We start from the raw sequence: 19188 nt of genomic DNA on the forward strand, positions 1-19188 counted from the left end.
ATGGAACTGACCATGAAAATGTGCACCAGTCATACCCACTGTGCTGAGGTATATTCCCTCACAATAAGCACAAGCAGTTCTCAGTAGCATTAATGGGAATTCCGTGTGCGGATGAAAGAGAAAGTGTAATAGAAAGTCATTGGAATATTTTCTATCAGTTCAGTACTCAGTATCAAGTCCTCAGCTGATGTAAACTGGGGGAGCTCCACTGAAGTCTGTGGACCTATTCTGATTTACACCAGTGAAAGATTTGGCCCTCTATTACTATCTCCTACTAAAATACCCAAACCATTCATTTATTAACGGTCTACATGTCTAATAACCTCTTGCTCTAGCCAAACTTCTCTCTCACTTCAGACCATAAACCAGGGGTCACCAATTAGTCACAAGGTTTTCTAGTCAGTTTTTAAAGCCATTATTATATAGGTGCTTAATTAACTGCATTTTCCAATTTTGGCTGGGATTTTTAAAGGAATTAATGGTGGGATTGTCAAAAGCACCAAAGCAGATTAGGGCCCCAGGGCCAGGTTTGTGAAGCTGTTTAGAAAAGATGCTGGTAGGCACCTAGTGGGATTTTCGGAAGCACCTAGGCACTTAACTCCCATTGAAATCAAGAGTTGGGTGCCTAGTACTTTTGCTTAAGCACTTTTGAAAATCCCACTCTAAGTGCTCAATCCCCGTTGATTTTCAATCAAAGATATTTTACATCTTTTACATGCAACAAACCCAGTGACTAGATAATGACAATGCAAATACAGTCAGTTCGATATGTTGATCCCTTTCAGTAGTGGTTCTGACCTGTGGGGTACCTGGGAGAATGAGAAAATAAAATAAAAATTCAAAAATAGTTACCTTCCCTTCTGTGCACCCTTCCCAGCTGGTAAGTTAGTGGACTAACTTGTTCCAGGTGCAGAGTCCATGTTAATCAGCTGCTCCAGTGCCTCTGACCATGTAATATGTTCACTGTGAGCTACATGTGTGGACAAGGAGGGCCACATTTTCAATAGAATGCACCTGCAGTATTTCTGTTTGCAAACACAGATCAGGTAGAGGAGCACACTGAGTGGGACTCAGCTGTGCAGGAGCTGCAGGGTTCCTAGTAGTGCTGTGGCATTAGGGATTCTCCAAAGGAAGAGAACTCAAGGCCCCACTTCATATTTCTTGTCATGTCTTTTATGTTACCTACTTTGGGGGATTTGGAGTAAATTGGCTTCTATTTAGTGAGAAATAAAACTGAAACCTTAAAAAAAAAAATTAAGCTAGGGCAAAATCTGAAGTGGAAACATACTTTTGACCCAAATCCAATTTCAAATCTCTCTGTCTTTATCAACAAGCGTTTCCCTAACCCCTGGCCTCACCATGCGGTTAATCATTCAGGCCCGTATCCTCAAAGATATTTAGGTCCCTAGCTCTGAAATTAATGGGAGTTAGGCAGCTAAATACCTTTGTGGATCTGATCCCCTGCCATTCCAGTAAAGCTAAAAGGAAGGGAAAGAAGACCACTAGCTCCAGCGTGGGCAGGGGTCAGAGGTGCATTGCCCAATGAGCATGAGATCAGTGCTCAGCATTAGTAGCATGGTAGACATTCATGCGCCATCCCTGGGATCCCTATCAGTAAAGGCTGAATGCATGGAAAAAGTTAGATGTGGGGACATTGAGGAACCCAGCACCTAACTTTTAGGCACCTAGAACATTCCTATGACTCACAAAGCCTGAGTTGGGTGCCGAGGCTCCTATACAATGAATGGGGGGAAATAGGCACCTTAGATTGCCATTCACAAAAGCCAGCACCCTAGATGGGGAGCTACCTAAGCTAGCCAATGGGAGATGCCAACGGGAATGGGATATGCTAAGCCTCACTCCTTTCATGGAGATGAGTGCCTAAGCACCTAGCTCTGCTGGTGATTCACAGCCAGGAATCTCTCTTTGCAGTTAGGCACCTCTACCATTTTTGCAAGAAGCTGGAGGGCATGGAGGAAAAGGGAAGAGGTGGACCACTTCCCTCATCACTTTTAGCCCAGTGGTTGCCTGGGGTGTAAGTGACCCCACTCCACCTCAGGGGGAGAAGGGGGGTGACCAGGGCTCTGCCACCTAGCACGTGAATGCCCTGACCAGTAAGTAGTGGGATATTCCAATGCAGTGAGTCCCTCAGTCTCCCCTCTGGAAACTGTTGCATTGTGGATAAATAATGAACTTGTCATTGGAGCAGAGGACAGGACTATGGCTCTCCCATCCTGGTGCATGTTCTAACCACCACGCTAGAGAGTCTCTCTCACTCACTCACTCACTTTCTCTCTCAGTCATTTGGGCCAGAAAGAGTTATGAGGGAAAGTTCTCCTCTGGCTATTTTGTGTGAATCCCCCTACAGGGCCTGATCCAGTTGGCAACCCCTGAGCACATCGACTGGATCAGGCCCCTCACACAACGTAGGTGGCCAAGTGCCTATCTTCTCCTGGTTTGTGAACTGCTCTGGGGCTTAGGCCTCCGGACACCTAAAGGGATGCAGCAATGTGCATGCTCAGAGGCAGAAACATAGGCGCCCTGAGAACTTTTACTGCAAAATCTTAGATGCTGAGTGAGTTTAGGTTCAATGGGTATTTCATGCATCACAGCGGAGCCTAAAACAGGGCCTGCAGTGCAGTGCCCAACTCCTTTCTGTGCATCCAGGCCTAAGTGCTTAGTCTACCATAGTTTATTTACAAGGACAGTGGAGATGAATACTGCCATATAACAAGCCTGTTTAAAAAAAAAAAAAAAAAAGCAACCTCCACCCCCCTGCCCCTTCCAGCTAGTTGAAGTGATATTCTGATGTCTCAGCTCCCTGGTCTGCCAGTGGCAAGTAGGTTGTGTGCAGTTAAGATATTGCTTTATACTACCTAAATTCCCTTCCCAGTTTCCACTGGACATAGTAATCTTTGCACAAGCAGCGTTACTGTGCTCTGTTAAACAGCTAACCACCTTCCACCACAGAAACAGGTTCATTTCTGTGGTGGGACAAATAAGTGCCAGATTCTTCACTCAGCTCTGAAACCCCATTAACTTCAGTGGGATCGTATATTTGTAACTGAGGGCAGAATTTAGTACATTGTGCAGAGCATAGGCCCCTGGACTGCAAACACACACATGCTTAATTGAATTATATGGTTAGTCTCACAGGTCCAGATCCTCAAAGTTATTTAGGAGCCTAACGCCCATTGCAACCAAGGGATGTTAGATGCTAGAGAATCTGGGCCATAGACTTTCACAAGGCTATTCATTCAAGTAGAGTTAAGCGTGTGTGGAAGCATTGGTGGGATCAGAGCCTTAGTTTGTAAAGTGCCTGGGGATCATTCAGGTTGAAACATTCTATATGACATGCACAATTAATAATATTATTATTGTAAGCCAAGGGTGACCACATACTGTGAACTAGACAATTTTGCTGAACTAGTTTGTCCCATCTTCAGCATTTAATCTGATTTATCTTTTCCTTTCTGCTGTAATTGGATTGAATAAGGAACGTTCACTGTGTTTCTGCTGTATAATGTCAGAACAAAAAAGGAATACAAGCAGCATGATGTACAGAATTGGAAAAAAAAACCTACTAACACAAATGTTTTGAACAACGAATGTAATATAGACAGTTGGTACAGATATAGTCCTTGTGCAATAACTTAAACAGTACAGATTACTACTTGGGGAAATAAAATAGAGTCTAACTTTGAAACTTGAAAAGCTTTTTTCTGTGTTGTAATCAATTGCAATAATCCATGGCAACAATTTAGATGAAGATCAGCTTTACCTTTCTTTGCTGATGACACAAAACTAGTAGCAATAAAAAACTTAAATACATCCAAAATGCATAGAACTAATGGCTTGGATGTGATGTGTGCCAATGAAAGCCAGTGTACGTAATGCAACATATATTGGCCACAAAATAAATGGGATTATTTGGAAGGAGGTCGGTATTGTGGAATCTAGCTCAAGTTATCTAAGGACTCTCACTTGGTACAGATTGGTGGCCTTCCATTTTCATAAGCCTCAACCAGTTTAGTGATACCACAGACAAAATACTGCTGTGAATGTTGCCCAGTCCAGCCCCCCCAGTGGAAGCCTTGTTACTTTTTGCTACTATCTAGCTCAAAGCAGAAGGAAGGCAAAAGCTCCAGGCCTCTTTGGGCAGAAAGTGTTGATGGATTTCGCTGGGGGAGTGAGCTGCAGGATCAGACCCAAAGAGGATAGACTGGAGACTTCACAATAATAAACCCGCCCATTTCCCACAAGCAGTCCGCCTGTTTCACAAGGTCTGGAGAGCCAAACTGAACCACGGAAATACCCATTTATTTTCCAAATTCTCTCTAGCACCGATCTGGATTAGCTCCCATGGGACAAGTCCTGCCTAAGTCAATGCACAGTGCAGAAAGACTCCTGGTAATCAATATATGACATGGAGACTTTTCCTATGTGTTATGCAGGTTTTTATTTGGAACTAGTTTGATTGCTGGTGTGACTTGTGTCCTAGTGCATAACCAAAGCTCATCGAGGAGCTGGTAGTACCAGTGGTAGAGTGCTGGCGTAGACCAGACCCAGGTCCTCTTACCACCATCTTGTCAAACCAGGCAGGTCTAGGTAACAACAATAATAATGCCTGTGTCCCGTCTATACCAACACTGCCTCTATGCTAGACCACCGGTGAGAGAATTATTAAAATCCTCAAGGGAGATAAGGCCCTGGACATGAAAGAGACAGGGAGGCAGATGGACAGAGAAAGAGATAAAGCAATGGACAGAAACAATGGCAGAACTAAAAGTGAGCGTATTTCCCACTGACTTAGACTGAATGTGGCAATAAGACACACAGCGAACAGTTTGAATGATAGCAACTACAATCCTGATCCTGCAAACCTGGATGCTTGCGAATATTTAACAATCCCACGCGAACAGTCCCATTCAACCCAATGCATAAAGTTACTCACATACCTAAGTGTTTGCAGGATCGGGGCCTGAAAGTTTAGTTACAATACAAAGGCCAATATTCTATATTTGTACACACTTTTCACTGACACCAGTGGGAGAACTGCTGTGTGGCCTACTGCCAAAGGCTGAATTTCAACCCATAATTTTAACAAAGATGGTCAGTAATAGGATCGCCCATGGGAAGGATGATCTAGCGCCTGACTGCACAGTCTTTACATTGATGTGTACTCAACTGAGGACATTAGCACTACTTGTGTGAGTAAGCACTCATCAAGGCGAGTGTCACAACCAATGCTTGGGCGGTCACACCTAGTGGTCAAGGCCAGTATCTGAGTCTGTCAGCTTAGACTGGGTTCAAGTACCAAAGCCAAGATTTGGGACTGGAGTCAGAGATCAAGGGCAGAAGCTGGAGCTCGAAGTCCAGGAGTGAGCTGAGTGGTAGGCCCATAGCTATAGCTGGTTGGGGAGTCCACCTAGTCATACTGACACTTCCTGGAACTTCTCTTGGACTCCTGGATTAATTGGGGCCATAAGAAAAGTTGTCAATACAACCTTCCCAGGTGGTACTTACTATGGTGTTTATCTCCATGGGGCCTATGTGATATTATGCATGCAGCCTACCATGGCATGTAGGCGTAAGCTGCCCTGCAGGCCTGGGCTCTTCTCCCTACAGAACCTCACAATGAACAACAATAGGGCCCCATGTTTATTTTTACTGGTCAGCAATGATGAAGATTGAATGAAGGAAAGAATTTCCTTTGCAGCATGTATTTTTCTATCCAAAGTGTAATCTCAGCACTATTTATGCTGGCTATAAATAAATTAAATTATTATATCATGAAGTGAGGAAAACACTTCTGTACACCGAGACCTCAAAACAGTGTGCAGTTTGCATGTTTAACGAGATTGTGCTTTCATCGTGGAATGGTGAAAAGGAGCTAATAGCCAATTGATTTTAGGAAAACAACTGATAATACAGTTCTGATCACTGTGCTTTGCTTTGTAGCAGCTAATAGCATGAACACATTGTGCTGAGAGCCCAAATTATACAGCAATTTTTATACAGAGGTAGGGGTGTGTGTGTGTGTTGTTGGGATTGTTTTGTTTTGGTCTTTTCAGAGCAACATGTGTGCGGTTATTTTTTGTTTGAAGAGCAAAGACCATGAGGGATATTAAGCGGGAAATAATTATCCAAAACTCGAGTTATTCTGAGTTCTGCCATGTGCATTCCTCCTATAGGCCCTGATTCAGCAGTACATCCCTATTCAGGGAACCACTTAACTTCAGGTGCTTAGGTCCCACTGTGACTTGAATATCACTTAACTGCCACATTGCCTAGGTCCATCCCTCTTCAGCAAAGTATATGATTTAATCATGTGCTTAAAGTTGTGTGTGTAATTAAGTACTGAATAGGACTTAAAAACATACTTAAATGCTTTCCTGAATTGAAGTCATATTTTATAATTTGCATCTCTGCAACTAGATGAAGTCATAGACATTTCTGGTATGGATTCAGGTACACATGCTAAACCCAGGGTTATGAGTTCAATCGTTGGGGGGGGGCATTTAGGGATCTGGGGCAAAGATCTGTCTCAGGATTGGTCCTGCTTTGAGTGGAGGTTGGACTAGATGACCTCCTAAGATCCCTTCCAACCCTGATAGTCTATGATTCTAAAAACCCTCCCCACTGTTTCTGCCCTTATTTATACCAGTAACTGCAATGCATGCATGTGGGTAACACATAGATTCAGGGATGCAGACACTCGGATTTGTGCAATTGCTGACAATGGTCAGCAACAGACACCAATGAACTGAAACCCAATCCTATGAGGAACTCCATCAACTCTCTCAGGATCCGTATTCACTGCAGAGTCAAGTCAAGTTAAGTTACCTACATTCAAGTTACTCTAACTTGATTGAGAGTGGCCACACTTTGACATAATGCTTCAACTGCTGTGTCCACGCTTGCACCATATTATGGCACTCTAATTTCTGGTGCTGGCACATCCCAGGGTTCTTTGTGCTTCAGTAAGTTAAGCCCCTCAATGAATTCTTTCCCACAGTGGGAGAATTTGTCTGTCCTTTCTGAGCACCCAGGAGGAATTGTGGGAAGGTATTGGAGGAATGACAACATGAAATGGAGCTAGCCTGCATCCACACTGAAGTAGGGATGCGCTAGCAACTAATGAGTTGTGTTCACTGGAGCTGTAGCCTGCACTCCCGGATGGACCGCCAATTTGAGAGACAAGCACAGCATGCTCCAGTTAAGAGTTTGCCTCAACACTTGAGTTACAACCCAAGTTAACTTTGCAGTGAAAACAAGGCCACTAACTTCAGTGGTAGCTAAGGGTGCACAGCACTTTATGCAAGCACTTGGCACTGCTGGGGATTGGGTCCTTCGTACTGAAGGGGGCATAATTGTTAGTGCAGAGGGGACAAAACTGTTTTCAACCCCCAGGGTTATCTTTCTGAGACTTGTATAAAGAGCACCCAAGTTGGTTCTCAGACAGTGCATGTATTTGTCCAAGAACCAAGAGTAAACCTGCTCTGACACAAACATGTCCCATAGGTATTCATGCCAGGAGCAATTTCCAAAAGTGCCCAGCTCCCAGTGGACTAAGTTCTTCTGAATATCTGGCTGCTTATTTAGGTGCCAAAATGGGAGCTATTGGATACTGAACTCTTTTGAAAAGCTGGCCCAGCAAACCATCAGTGAGGGCCTAAACCTGCAGTCTTTGCTCAGGCAAACCTCCCTTTGACTACAGTAGAGTTGAGAGTGCTGAGCTTGCCTTGATTTCCATGCAGCCATTATTCATGGCTAATTGAATTAATTTTTAATAAAAATGCTGTACATAGGGAGGCAGTGTTGCCTAGTGGATACAGCACTGCAGTTGAAGTGAGGAAACCTGAGTTGTAGTCCCAGGTCTGCTGCTGCATGACCTTGGACAAGTCAGATCTCAGCTCTCCATGCCTCAATTTCCCCGCTTGCCAAATGGAGGTAATGATACTAACCTTTGTAAAATGCTTCGTAGTCTGATGAGAAGCTCTACATAAGAGCAAGGTATTATTATGCATTATAACTCAGCCCGGTGTGTGTTATCTGAGCATTTTTACATAAGCTCTGCTAGTTGACACCTGGTGATTTAAGGCTGCCTTTAAAAAATAGCAGGGAAATTAAAATGCAATGCCTGTTAATGTATCTTTACAGTTAGAAGTTTAAGAATAAAGCTAATCTGGTCACATTGTGGATAATTGCTGGTTTTGAATGTTGTAGCTTAATATATTAATACTTCTGTTGTTAAGGGTTAAAATATGCATCAACTATACAAGGTGTGGCATATGGGAAAATTGTTTCTCCAAGAACTTTAAACTTTTCATTTTCTGACTTTTGTATATTTAAATCAACAAACATATGGGTTTTTCATATATATTATACATAGAAAGAGAGAGAGAGACACACGTATTACAGGTATGGTGATGATAACCATGTGATATATTGCAGAGTCATATGCTAAACTGCATTTATAGTGCACTGTGGACTGCCTCTCCACCTTATCTTTACTCTGCCTACTCAACCATATCCCCTGGGACTATTGCTAATAGAGTAACCCTGGATAAGCTTTAAGTAGTCACAGTCCAAGAAAAAGAAAGAAAGACGCTAGATAAATATTTCCTTTTTTCTTCTTCCCCTCCAGCCTGCCCCCACCCCCTGCAATAAATATGTAATTTTCCTCAAAGCAATACTGAACCAAGGTCCAGGATGGACAATATTCGGTCCTTGGCCAGTGAGAGGTTTAAACGCCAATATCTTGAGACCCCTAATGGCTAAAGATTAGCTCTTACACCATTAAAAAAACAGGAATCCCTCTTAACGGTAGAATAAAGCATTTGTTTCTAACCATGGTAAGTCACAAGATATTCAGCCTTAAATCTGTGATTTGTTTATGTCTGGGGAAACTTGTTTAGTTTATTAGAGGTTTCTAAAATGTAACCTTCCACCCCTGCAGAGGCCTATGCAGTAGCAGTTGGCCGCACTGTGCAAAGGGAGTCTGGTTTTAGAAACTAACACCCTGTTTGAATAGCCAAGCCATGCTCTTGGCAAATACGTGGAGGGCTGGGGGCAGCAATTCTCCTTCCTAGACTGCGGTGCGACTATGGAACCATTTGGCAGAACTTGCTCCAGCCCAGTAGCTGCAGTAGGTTCTTCAGGCCCTGTACACCTGTTCTGTGAGGCAAAGGTTGCAGATGCACCCATACACATACACTGTGCAGGTGTAAACAAGTGCAACCACACATGCTTATGTTTTTGCATACCTGTTTGTGTAAACACACACAAACATTTTATATACATCCTTGTGGAAATGCATACTGCTACATACAGGGAAGTGAATATATTATAGTGTCTGGCAGAATACATTTTTCCTGGGCAGGAGTTTGGGAAACCTCCCTTACTCATGTGTGGCTTAGTCATATATAGATTATGCAGTTCATCTCAAACAGATGTCAGTAAACTTTTTAACCCTCACACACCACTGCAGTATTTTGCTTTATGCCATATTTCAGAGCAAACTTATTTTAGAAATGTGTCCAAGTTTAACATTTTTGTTTTAAACGTGGATCAGTTTTCTTATATTCCACGCCCATTATCTGCAAAGCCAGGTGATTTGGGGTACCATCAGAGTATAGGCCAAAAAATTAGAACTTGTTTACATCTTTAAAATGTTCCAAGACAACTTTTCTTTGCCTTGATAGTTGTGATTACAAGCTAGTATCTCACAAACAGGCCAGGTTAGAAGCTACTCATACACATCACTGGAGACAATGAAATTCCTAGCTTTCCAGGATGCTATAATACGCATTTCTCGCCCTAGTCCTTCTCAAGATATTCCACATCTAAACTGTCTCTGATCCAGTACTGAATCCTGCTTGCCTTGACCATTGGACCATTAGATATTTTCAATCCTTGCTTTTACCTGATATACATGAAGGATTTGGGGAGAAGGAAATAATGGTGACAGGATCCATTAGATTTTGTTTTACTGGGATATTTTTGAAAGAGGCTCAGAAGCTTGAGATACTAGATGTGCTCCCACCTGAGACAGGTTAAAGGGCAGAATGCAGGCGATTGGAGATGCAGTTTATCATCAGGAGCTGCTTGGGACAAGTGTCCTTCTCATGTTGGCAGGGGATAGGATTAAGGTTCATAGGTATCTTTAATGATGGCATTCTTTCACATTTGAAATGCTTGACTTTACAACCTTAACAATGTTCTTTTAATGTGGGGTTTTTTTTCCCCCCATGGAATATGTATATAAACCTTTCCTAATATGTGCCATTAAAAAAACTGCACTCATTGCCCCAGGTTGCTTTGGTAACCATGGTAGCTTCCGGTACTTAGAACAGGAGATAATGTGATGCTGCAATTATTGTTGAGTGGCAAATGTTAACTTTTTTTTAAATGGTGCCCATTAGTTTACCTGACAGAGATTATTTTTGTTACCTCTGAGGTTTTTGCAGCGATCTAAATGCCTTGCTTTTAAGAGCTTTCTTTGCAAGCCTCAGAAGTCACAGACCCATTTTAGTTGCTCATCCATACTATATATTATGGAAAACCTTAGCACGTTTGCCCCCTATGTATAATAATGATCAATTAGCTACAAGAACTAAATCTAGGAAAGGAGCCTAACCCCGCAGTGCACAGAAACCTTAGGGCTTGCTACCGTGCCTACGAAAAACTCTGTATATGCTAATAAACTAACTCCACTGCACATATAGAGGTAGAAAAAGCCCCACCTTCCTACATGGCTGTTATGGATGGTCTTCCCGTGCCGGAGGATATGCCCATGGCTCCTGCATGCGGTGCAGATTTGATCAATCAACTGCCCCAGATCTGACACCAGTACTAAGGGATGGCACATGTGTGAGGGGTGTCGTTTACATTTATTCTTGGCTGGCTGGTTGTTTCAGCTGCGGGATATGGGCTTTTTCTGAGTAGCTAGTAAAAGCTGGTCACCAACTGTCAGAGAGGAAATGAAGCTGCTTGGACTTCAGAGGGAGATGTCTGCCTAGGGCCCCAGGGACAGGCTGCGTATGTCACTTTAGTGATGATGGGTAGGGCTTTCAAAAGCACTCAGGTTCAGCCTAACTCTGCTCCCACTGAAGTCCATGAAATCACACCCACGGTATACAGCCATTTAGGACCCTATCCTGCAGCCCTTACTCCCCTGCAAGTTGATAGGTGTTTATCTCACAAAGAGTATGGAGTCAGGTCCTCTGCATCTCCAGAATGAGCCATGAGTCACCTTGGAGGCCACACCTCTTCTCCACTTCCAGTATGTCCCTTGGCCCTGTACACCAAACAGGGATGTCTTGGGGCTGAGCAAAGCCACCCACCGCCTAAGCGGTGTGTGGGTGGTCTCCTCTTGCTCCCAGGAAGTGATTTTCAAGGAGGGCTGCTCCAGGGGACAGGCAAAAAATACCCTAGACAGCTTTATGCATGAAAGATGCATTTTCAGCCTGAAAAGGTCTAGCTCTAGCTCATTACAAACATGCATGAGAAACTACCATTGACATTGCAGAGGGTCCCTTTGGCCCCAAATGCTATAACATAGGCAGTAATAGCACCAGCACCTCTTCATGCCAGGAAGCTACTTCCCACTTTCAGACATATTTCTTTTCATCTGTCATTTTTCAGTATTAAAAAATACTCCAGGCCCCAGAATCACACCCCAGCATAGCAAGCAGGCAGGTTTCAAATGATTTCTTAAGCACTAAAAAGATACAAGAGTGTTTTATTTTAAATAGCTGATCCATATGTCTGCACCAATGTGCTTCTATCCCCCTAGAATATCTGCAGGGTTTCTAAAGCCCTGCTTTGTATCCCTGCATAAAAACAAAGTCAGAAAACTACCTGTGCTGATGTCACTCATGCCTGCTAAATACAGCTTGCAAAATTGACACCTTACACGCCAGATCCTTCAGTAATACTGACCATAAAATTACTAATACTTCTACAAAAATAATCCTCATCTCTTTTCCATGTGTGCACTGTGCTGTACCAGTGATATTCACAGGCCCAGTATTTAAATATAATTATTTACTCATTCTCCTAATAAATCAAATTGATGACTATTATCTGTCTGTCGGGCCCATTCCTACTCAGACTGGCAGCTGAGCTCTCTGAGAGCAGGACCCAATCCCATTCTCCGTATTGAACTTGAATCACTTGATTATTAATTCCTCATCTGCCATTCTTGCAGCATCACTCTGTAGTGTCCGCTATTATAAGGGCCACTAACTTAAATAATTTATTGCAGCTTGATCTCTAAAGATCCTGCCCAGAGATCATCTCCAGCTCAAGTCCATGTGGTGCGAGCCCACCTCCCCCGGGGTTTTCCCTTCCTGACCAGGTGTGAGCAGCTGGTTTCAGTCAGTCCTTCTTGAGCTGATCCTTCTGCCCTCCCGAGGTAGGAACGTGGCGCTGGGGTTTTCGAGTCCTCTCCCTTCCCCCAGATCAGGCACTCGGCTCTGGCTGCCTTCCCCTTCCCACCCGGAATTTGAAGCGCACACACAACAGGGGGCGTTTTTAAAGAAAACGTTTATTTACAGATCTCAGCAAGTACAAAGTATTATACATGGTCGGTGTCAGCCCCAGATTTTCTTTATTATGAAACATAAGGCGCTTTCTCTAGAGTCGATGGCAAAAGATGTTGGGTTCAGGTGCTGCTTTCTGTGTGTTAAGCTTGGAAGGAGGTTAGGACAAAATTAAGAGTGCGTTGCCCGAAAGGAGCCCTTATTACTATGGTAAATCAATTACAGATGACATTAACTTCACCTGGGACAGATGGAAGCTACTGCTTTTCAGTTTAATAGGGTTTCCTAAGCTAATGAGTCACGAGATCCATTTAGTTTCCTCTGCTAAGTGATATATATTTTTAGATTCTCCTAAAAATAGGGGAAAATAGCCTTTTGTTCCACAGCCAACATAAATACTTATGTTCCGATTTTGGAATAAATAATCCAGTTATTATATATCCATATTAACAGTGCCCGAAATCTCAATGCAGAAATAAATTAAATTATTTAACACTTCTTACCAAAGAAAAGTGACATTTCCCTTTCCTAAGCGATATGAATTTACAAATGGAGCTGATAAAGCGTCCAGTTCTCCAGGATGCTAATACTCTGGCGATTATTTTGTCCTGGGCTATAGAACCACCTGCGAGCGTTACACACCCTCCGGGAAGAAACGGGGTGACGTTAGTAATAGGTCTGGCAATTGCTTTCGCTTTCAGATTATTTCCCCCAGCCCATTTCGCGGAAATGACACCCAGTCTGGCCATCAGAGATGAGATGCCGTCTTCCTTCAAGGGCTACGCAGCAAACCCTCTTTTCAAAGTTCATGCACCAGTTCCAGATGCAGACACTCTCCATGGGTTTGTAAACTCAGGTTTAATCCCCTCCGCAAATTCACTGGGGCTGATTTGGGGGGCACGAGCGATCTCTCCGGGAGCCCTTTGTCCAAGTTTCCTTCTGACAAGCCCAGCACCCTCGGCTTAAAGGAGAAGCGCGTTCACCAAAACATCCCGCAGAGCGATCTAGCTCTAACGCCACCATCTCGCAGACCACTTGCTGCGGGCGGGAGGCTACGGACCGGGAACAGTTCGGCGTGGAGGTCCCGCCGCCCGAAGCTGGTCTCGGCCCACCCCTGGTAGAGACCAGTCATTTCGCTGGAGCAAACTGTCCGCCAAACTCTGCTTCGTGCCCGGCTTAGGTCATGCAGGGAGAGGTGGGGGAGGCGCTGTCTGTCTGTCTGTCCTCCCGCCCCGACCCCAAGTCTTTACACGAGCGAGGTAACAGGTGGGATCTTGGAGTTCTCCTCTTCCCAGGGCTGGAGGTTCTGCAGTGCAAAGAGCGAGGAGTTGTGTAGACAGAGGGGGTCGGGCTGGATTGAATCGTTCAAGGATTTCTGGAAAGCGTCGTGCTGGAGTTGGAGCATCAGCCTGCTCGCCTGTTGCCTCTCCGCTTCCCTTTCCTCTGCGGTCTGTCTCCTAAACACACACAACACAGATCAGTTCAGGAGCCCGCAGCTGGCACCCTCCTGCCTGGTTGCCACGCGCCTTTGTTCCTCCCCAACTCGGCTCTGCTGCCGGTACCATGGGGACAGGAGTCCTGGTGCCCGGCCTGGGCGCCCTGTCTGAATCACTGGGGACCGGGAGGGGATATTTCTTTGCCTGGGAAGGATGTTTGGTGTCCACCGCCCCACTTTTCTGAGCCACCTTCCCCAGATCTTGGGGATGGGGGTGGGTCTGCCCTGAGAGCCAGGCAGGGATCAAACAAAACGCGTTCATTCGGCATTGGGCAAACACAGAGCCGGTTATTCAGGCAGGGCCCCAAACAGGGTGTTGGGCGCTTGGCAGCGCCTCCCTGCTTCTCAGCCTGGGGTGCTGAGCCCCTCTCCTCACATGCGCCAGCCCTGCAGCACCCGGCCGGCCCCAAGCCACTGGGGGCCTCCCGGGTGCTGCGGCGAGATGTTTGGGGCTCACTGCAGCGTCTGCCTCAGGGCCCTGCCCGGGATGGGACCCACCGCTGGCCCCAGCATCCTGGGCCTCTCCCAATCCTGGCCCCAACCCAACTGCAGTGCAACCCGGACCCTGCCTGAGATTCGGCTCCGGGCCGGCCACACGCACTTTGGAGGTTGTGTAATTACAGATCAAACCTTTGTCTGTTCAGTTTATACGCACTCTGTCTCTCTCACACACCCCATATGTAGATACAGAGACGGATTCTTCTCGCTTAACGCCTGCGTCTCCAACAAGTTGTTCTAACATCTGCAGCTGCAGAAGGGGGACCTCCGATTTACATGGCGTTAGCCAGGACAAAAGAACCAGCACTGTATCTGTGCTGCCAGAGACAGGACAAAGGGCCCTGCAGCCTCTGTCCCTGGGAAAAATCCTCAGTTAACGCTACTACTAAATTAGCATTAGTGCCCTCCATTCTGACATCCCAGTGCCTGTTGGATTTATCAGTCTATTGGGTTTGTGTGCAAAGTGTTGAGATGACATTTCAAAGGTAATTGGCACATTAGAGTTTTTTCCTTCCACTAATATATATGTCTGAACGTCTCGCTGGCTTTATGGCATTATCATCGATACTCTTCGGTAATTACAATAATTGCTGCAAGGCTTGAAATTTCCCTACATCGGACCGCAATCGCTTAAAAATATCCGAACCCCAGTTATAAGAAGCCAATAATTTTCTAAGCAATATTATATATAGCAGGTAACATTTTTAGCTACTAATATCAGGGATCGTATTGTGGCTGTTTATTGCTCTAATTCAGTATGTCTCATACTAACATGCAGGAGAAAGGCTGTACTTTGGGAATTTATTTCCATTTTAAACAGCTAAAACTATCCCGAACACATCCCGGCCCGTTCCACCAGAAAACTAACACATATTCTTCCAAATAATATTTCAATAGAATTGCGCGTGAAGATCATTGGAGGAATCGAATTACAGACACAGGGTATTTCCGAAAGTTATTTTAGACGGCAGATAATTACATCAAATCCCATATTTTCTATATGTTGAAAATAAAGGAGACAAGCCAATTAGCAAACACAGGATGCACCATAATCCATCGCCTTGAATGTTCTATTTTCTATTTTTCAGACCAGCCGGGAATAGATAAAAAGTGTACTAATATTTTCTGATGAAATCATCTAAAACAACCACTTTCCCGCAGTGAAGATTTCGAGTGAAATGTCGCTGGTTTAAAATCTTAATTAAAAGGGTTGTTCACCTATATTTCATCCTGGAGAGAGGGGGGGGAAAGGAAACCAAAACAGATTTTAGCTCATTTTTCTTGGTCCTTCTGTAATCAGGACAAAGCAAGAGGCATTTTTAAAGATAATTTTCCTACTATGAATTACATTCGTCAATTTTTAATATAAAGAAACGGAAAATCAGGGTATGGAGCCACTTTCTAGATGTTTACGTTCATATAGTCTTAATAACTGGACGAAGAACAATGCTCTTTACTTCCTTTAGGGACGGGCTAATAATATGTCCTGCTTTGGTTTAGCGAAATGTCATATTGTTTAAAACAGCCCGACTCTAAATCTGTCCCGCCAGGGAGGCCTGGCAATTTCTACAATACAGACCAGCTGGTTTCTTCGGTATTAAATCGGTTTTGGGGCGAAGTTGAACAGCAAAATATCCTTTCTATATGCAATGTCTTTCCCTGCGTCTAATGCTTCCTAAACTAAAGGTTCGCCCTTTTAGCAGGTGACAGTGCTTTTCCCTGCCTGCAGATCTACCAACTTTGATGTCTGCCTTTGCCAGGCGGCATGGCACAAAAGTGGAGACACACCTCGCCTGGGCCCATTTTGACCCCTCGTTTAGCTTTTAAGGATCTGCCCGATTCCCCGGAAGAAGACCCTCCCGGGCCCTGGCAGCTACTGCGGGAAAGATGGAGCTTTCGCTTTGCAAGGAGCAAACGGACAGAGTTACACCGAGCAGAACCGGGGCTGGGTGGAGAGCGGGGCCAGGAGTAGAAGAAAGAAACCCTGCTGCCCTCCATGGAAATGAGGCGGGCAGGAAAGGGAGGGAAGGGGAAAGGGGCAGCCAGGGACTGCGGAGATGGAAGCACGCAGAGTGGGGAGATGGGGAGAGGAGGGGCGGTAATTGGGAGCGGGCAGGTGGTGCACGGCGGAGAGGGCCATAGGAAAGGTAAGCCAGGGGCAATGAGAAGAAGGGGCAGGAGTTACATGGGGGGAGCCAGGAACAGAAGCCCAGAGGATGGGGCCCTGCAGGGCAGGGGGTCCCAGGAGGGGCCCGCCCAGCTATGCCCGGACTCACCGCCACTTGGTCCGCCTGTTCTGGAACCAGGTCTTGACCTGCGCGTCCGTCATCTTGAGGGACTTGGCGAGCGCCGCCCTCTCGGCCGAGGCCAGGTACTTCTGCCGGTGGAAGCGCTTCTCCAGCTCGCAGATCTGCACCCGGGAGAAGGAGGTGCGCGGCTTCTTGCGCTTGGGCGGGGTGCGGTTCTGGTAGGGGTGCCCGATCCGCCGGGTGACGGTGAAGGGGGTGAGCGCGGCCGCCGCTGCCCGGGGGACAAATAGAACCGCAGGTGAGAGCCCAGCACCCCCAGCCGGTCCTGCCCTCTGCCCCCAGGCCGGCAGCCCGCGCAGCACCTGGGCGCAGGGCCGACTGCTTCCTCCCAGCAATCGCCATAGAGTCGGAGTCTTGCTCAGGCTGCAGGGCCTGGCTGGGATCTGCGGCCCAGGAGCAGGACACAGGGCACGGCCCTGGCCCTGGGCAGGGACAGCAGAGCTCCCAGGACGCGAGAGGAACCAGGATTTGGGTTCTTATTGTATTAAGGGGAGGGGAGGGGAGGGACTGCATGGGCTTCCCATCCCCAGGGGTATGGAGCACACCCCTGTTCATTTTAATGTTGGGGTTTTCGTCTTTTCTCTCCTCTTTCCCCAAAACAAAACTAGAATTTCTCCAGGGGGAGGGGAGATCCTTGCCAATGCTCTGCTGTATTACACTTTATTTATTCCCCCCTCCCCATCACTTCATCCTCCACAGATGCAGTAGCCAAACGCGCAAGCAGATGTGCAATGTTCAGCGAATTTGCTGCAGATTATATTCTGTATCTCGCGCTCAGTTTCCACACTTCTCTCTCTCTCTCTTTAAAATCGAATCCTCTTTATTTACACCCATTTAAATGCTAATCGCCGTTATTATCGTTCAAGGTTTAGATTCTTCAGAACACACTGTCTAATCGGATTATGGATGGGGATTACTGGAGTTCCTCCACTCCATTTCCACCCCTCTTTGATTGTGATTAAAAACGAGAGCTGGGCAATTAGATTTTCTGAATGGAAATTTCAGGGCGACCCAGAACCGGCTGCAATGTCTGTTCTGCCAGCAGTGATATGGGAATAACTAACGCGCAGTTCCTCTGTTTTGTCTGGCCTTACTGCATCTGATGGCCACGCAATCCATACAAGGTTGTTGGTCAGTTAGTGCAGGGTATGCAATTCTTACCGTTGGCCCCAGAACTGTAACGAACGTTTATTTCTCTTAATTAGTGGGTTCAAGGTAATGCTTCCTCCCCTCCCCCCAAAGAAGCTAACCCACTATTTTTAAAAGCTTTCCTTTTTCTGCGCCAGGTGCAGTAACAGATGTGGGGGCTCTAATAACCTGGAAGGGTAAAACCTAGATACATTTTTATGCTGTTTTAGTGCAGTTTGATTGTAGCAGAAAACTTCTTGGCAAAACTAGACTCCCAGGGTCGTGTTAAAAATCAGCCCTTACCTGTGAATCTGTCCTTTACGAATCTCCTGCTGCTCTCCATCCAAGGGAAGTTGAGGCTGCCAAGGCTGGGTACAGCTGGCATAGCTGGGATGGCACTAGAAATTGGAGGTGGCACAGCCCCAGGGATGGGTCTGTGAGCTGGCACCCTGATCACTCCAGCTGGAGCCAAACTCAGATTCACACTGTAAGATCCAGAGTCTTCAAAAGGCGCCCCGATGCCAGGGAAGGAAGCTGGAAGGGAAGGATAAGGGGCACTTGTTCTGCTCACAGGGCTTCCCAGGTAATTTGTGTTGTCTGATCCTCTGGGGGCAGGCTGGGAAGAGTTTTCCTGATCAGAACTATTTAAAATCTGATCAATTCCAAAGCTGATGGGTTCGTGTTGATGCTGGGTCTGTGTGTTCGTTGGCTGATCCATCCTTGGTGAATAGAAATATTGGCTCAAAACTGTATGAATTCCCCTATAACACGCTCGCTTTCCTTTACAGTAGATCCATGTAGGTCCTGGTGTATGTCAGACTGAAACTTTGCCAAGAGTGGTCCAGCCCGACAGGCTCTGTGTCATCTTTTTTGAACCAAACCTTGAGTTTCTGCTTCTAATTTCTGTCTTGCAGCTGCCATTGGACGCAATAAACAAGCCTCTCCCCTCCTATTGGTTCCCGGATTTCAATAAAGGGCTAATTCATTGAAATAGGAGTTTAGGGACTGTTCCAAGGTGACTTCATTTTAACAAACGAACAATAGGTCAAATTTATTAGCTAAGCTAATGTGTGGCGGATATTACAATAGCATCTGCGATTGTTGTCCTTAGAAATTAGCGATTTGAAATTTAACAAAGCTTTGCAATTACGAGACATTCCCCTCCCTCCGTGTTTATTACCTAACATGCTAGTTGTACAGAATTCCAGGA

General features: G+C 45.6%; 1 protein-coding gene across 1 annotated transcript; it reads right to left on the reverse strand.

Annotated features, from left to right (window-relative positions):
* Positions 1-13776: 13776 nt before the first annotated feature.
* Positions 13777-18696, reverse strand: TLX3 (T cell leukemia homeobox 3). Its single transcript, XM_032768775.1, has 3 exons — positions 18282-18696; positions 16818-17061; positions 13777-14005 (listed from the first exon to the last, which is right to left on the reverse strand). The coding sequence occupies exons 1-3, from the start codon at positions 18694-18696 to the stop codon at positions 13795-13797; spliced, it is 870 nt and encodes a 289-aa protein (XP_032624666.1). The 3' UTR covers positions 13777-13794.
* Positions 18697-19188: the final 492 nt, after the last annotated feature.

The sequence above is a fragment of the Chelonoidis abingdonii genome, chromosome 7 (assembly GCF_003597395.2).
Source record: "Chelonoidis abingdonii isolate Lonesome George chromosome 7, CheloAbing_2.0, whole genome shotgun sequence".
Taxonomy (NCBI): domain Eukaryota; kingdom Metazoa; phylum Chordata; order Testudines; family Testudinidae; genus Chelonoidis; species Chelonoidis abingdonii.

Excerpts from the sequence above, each read along its gene's own strand:
- TLX3 (XM_032768775.1), bottom strand. The coding sequence starts at position 18,696 with ATGGATCAGCCAACGAACACACAGACCCAGCATCAACACGAACCCATC. Across the intron at positions 17,062-18,281 it reads CGTAAAGGACAGATTCACAG|CGGCGGCCGCGCTCACCCCC; the intron begins GTAAGGGCTGAT and ends TCCCCCGGGCAG. Across the intron at positions 14,006-16,817 it reads AACAGGCGGACCAAGTGGCG|GAGACAGACCGCAGAGGAAA; the intron begins GTGAGTCCGGGC and ends GTGTGTGTTTAG.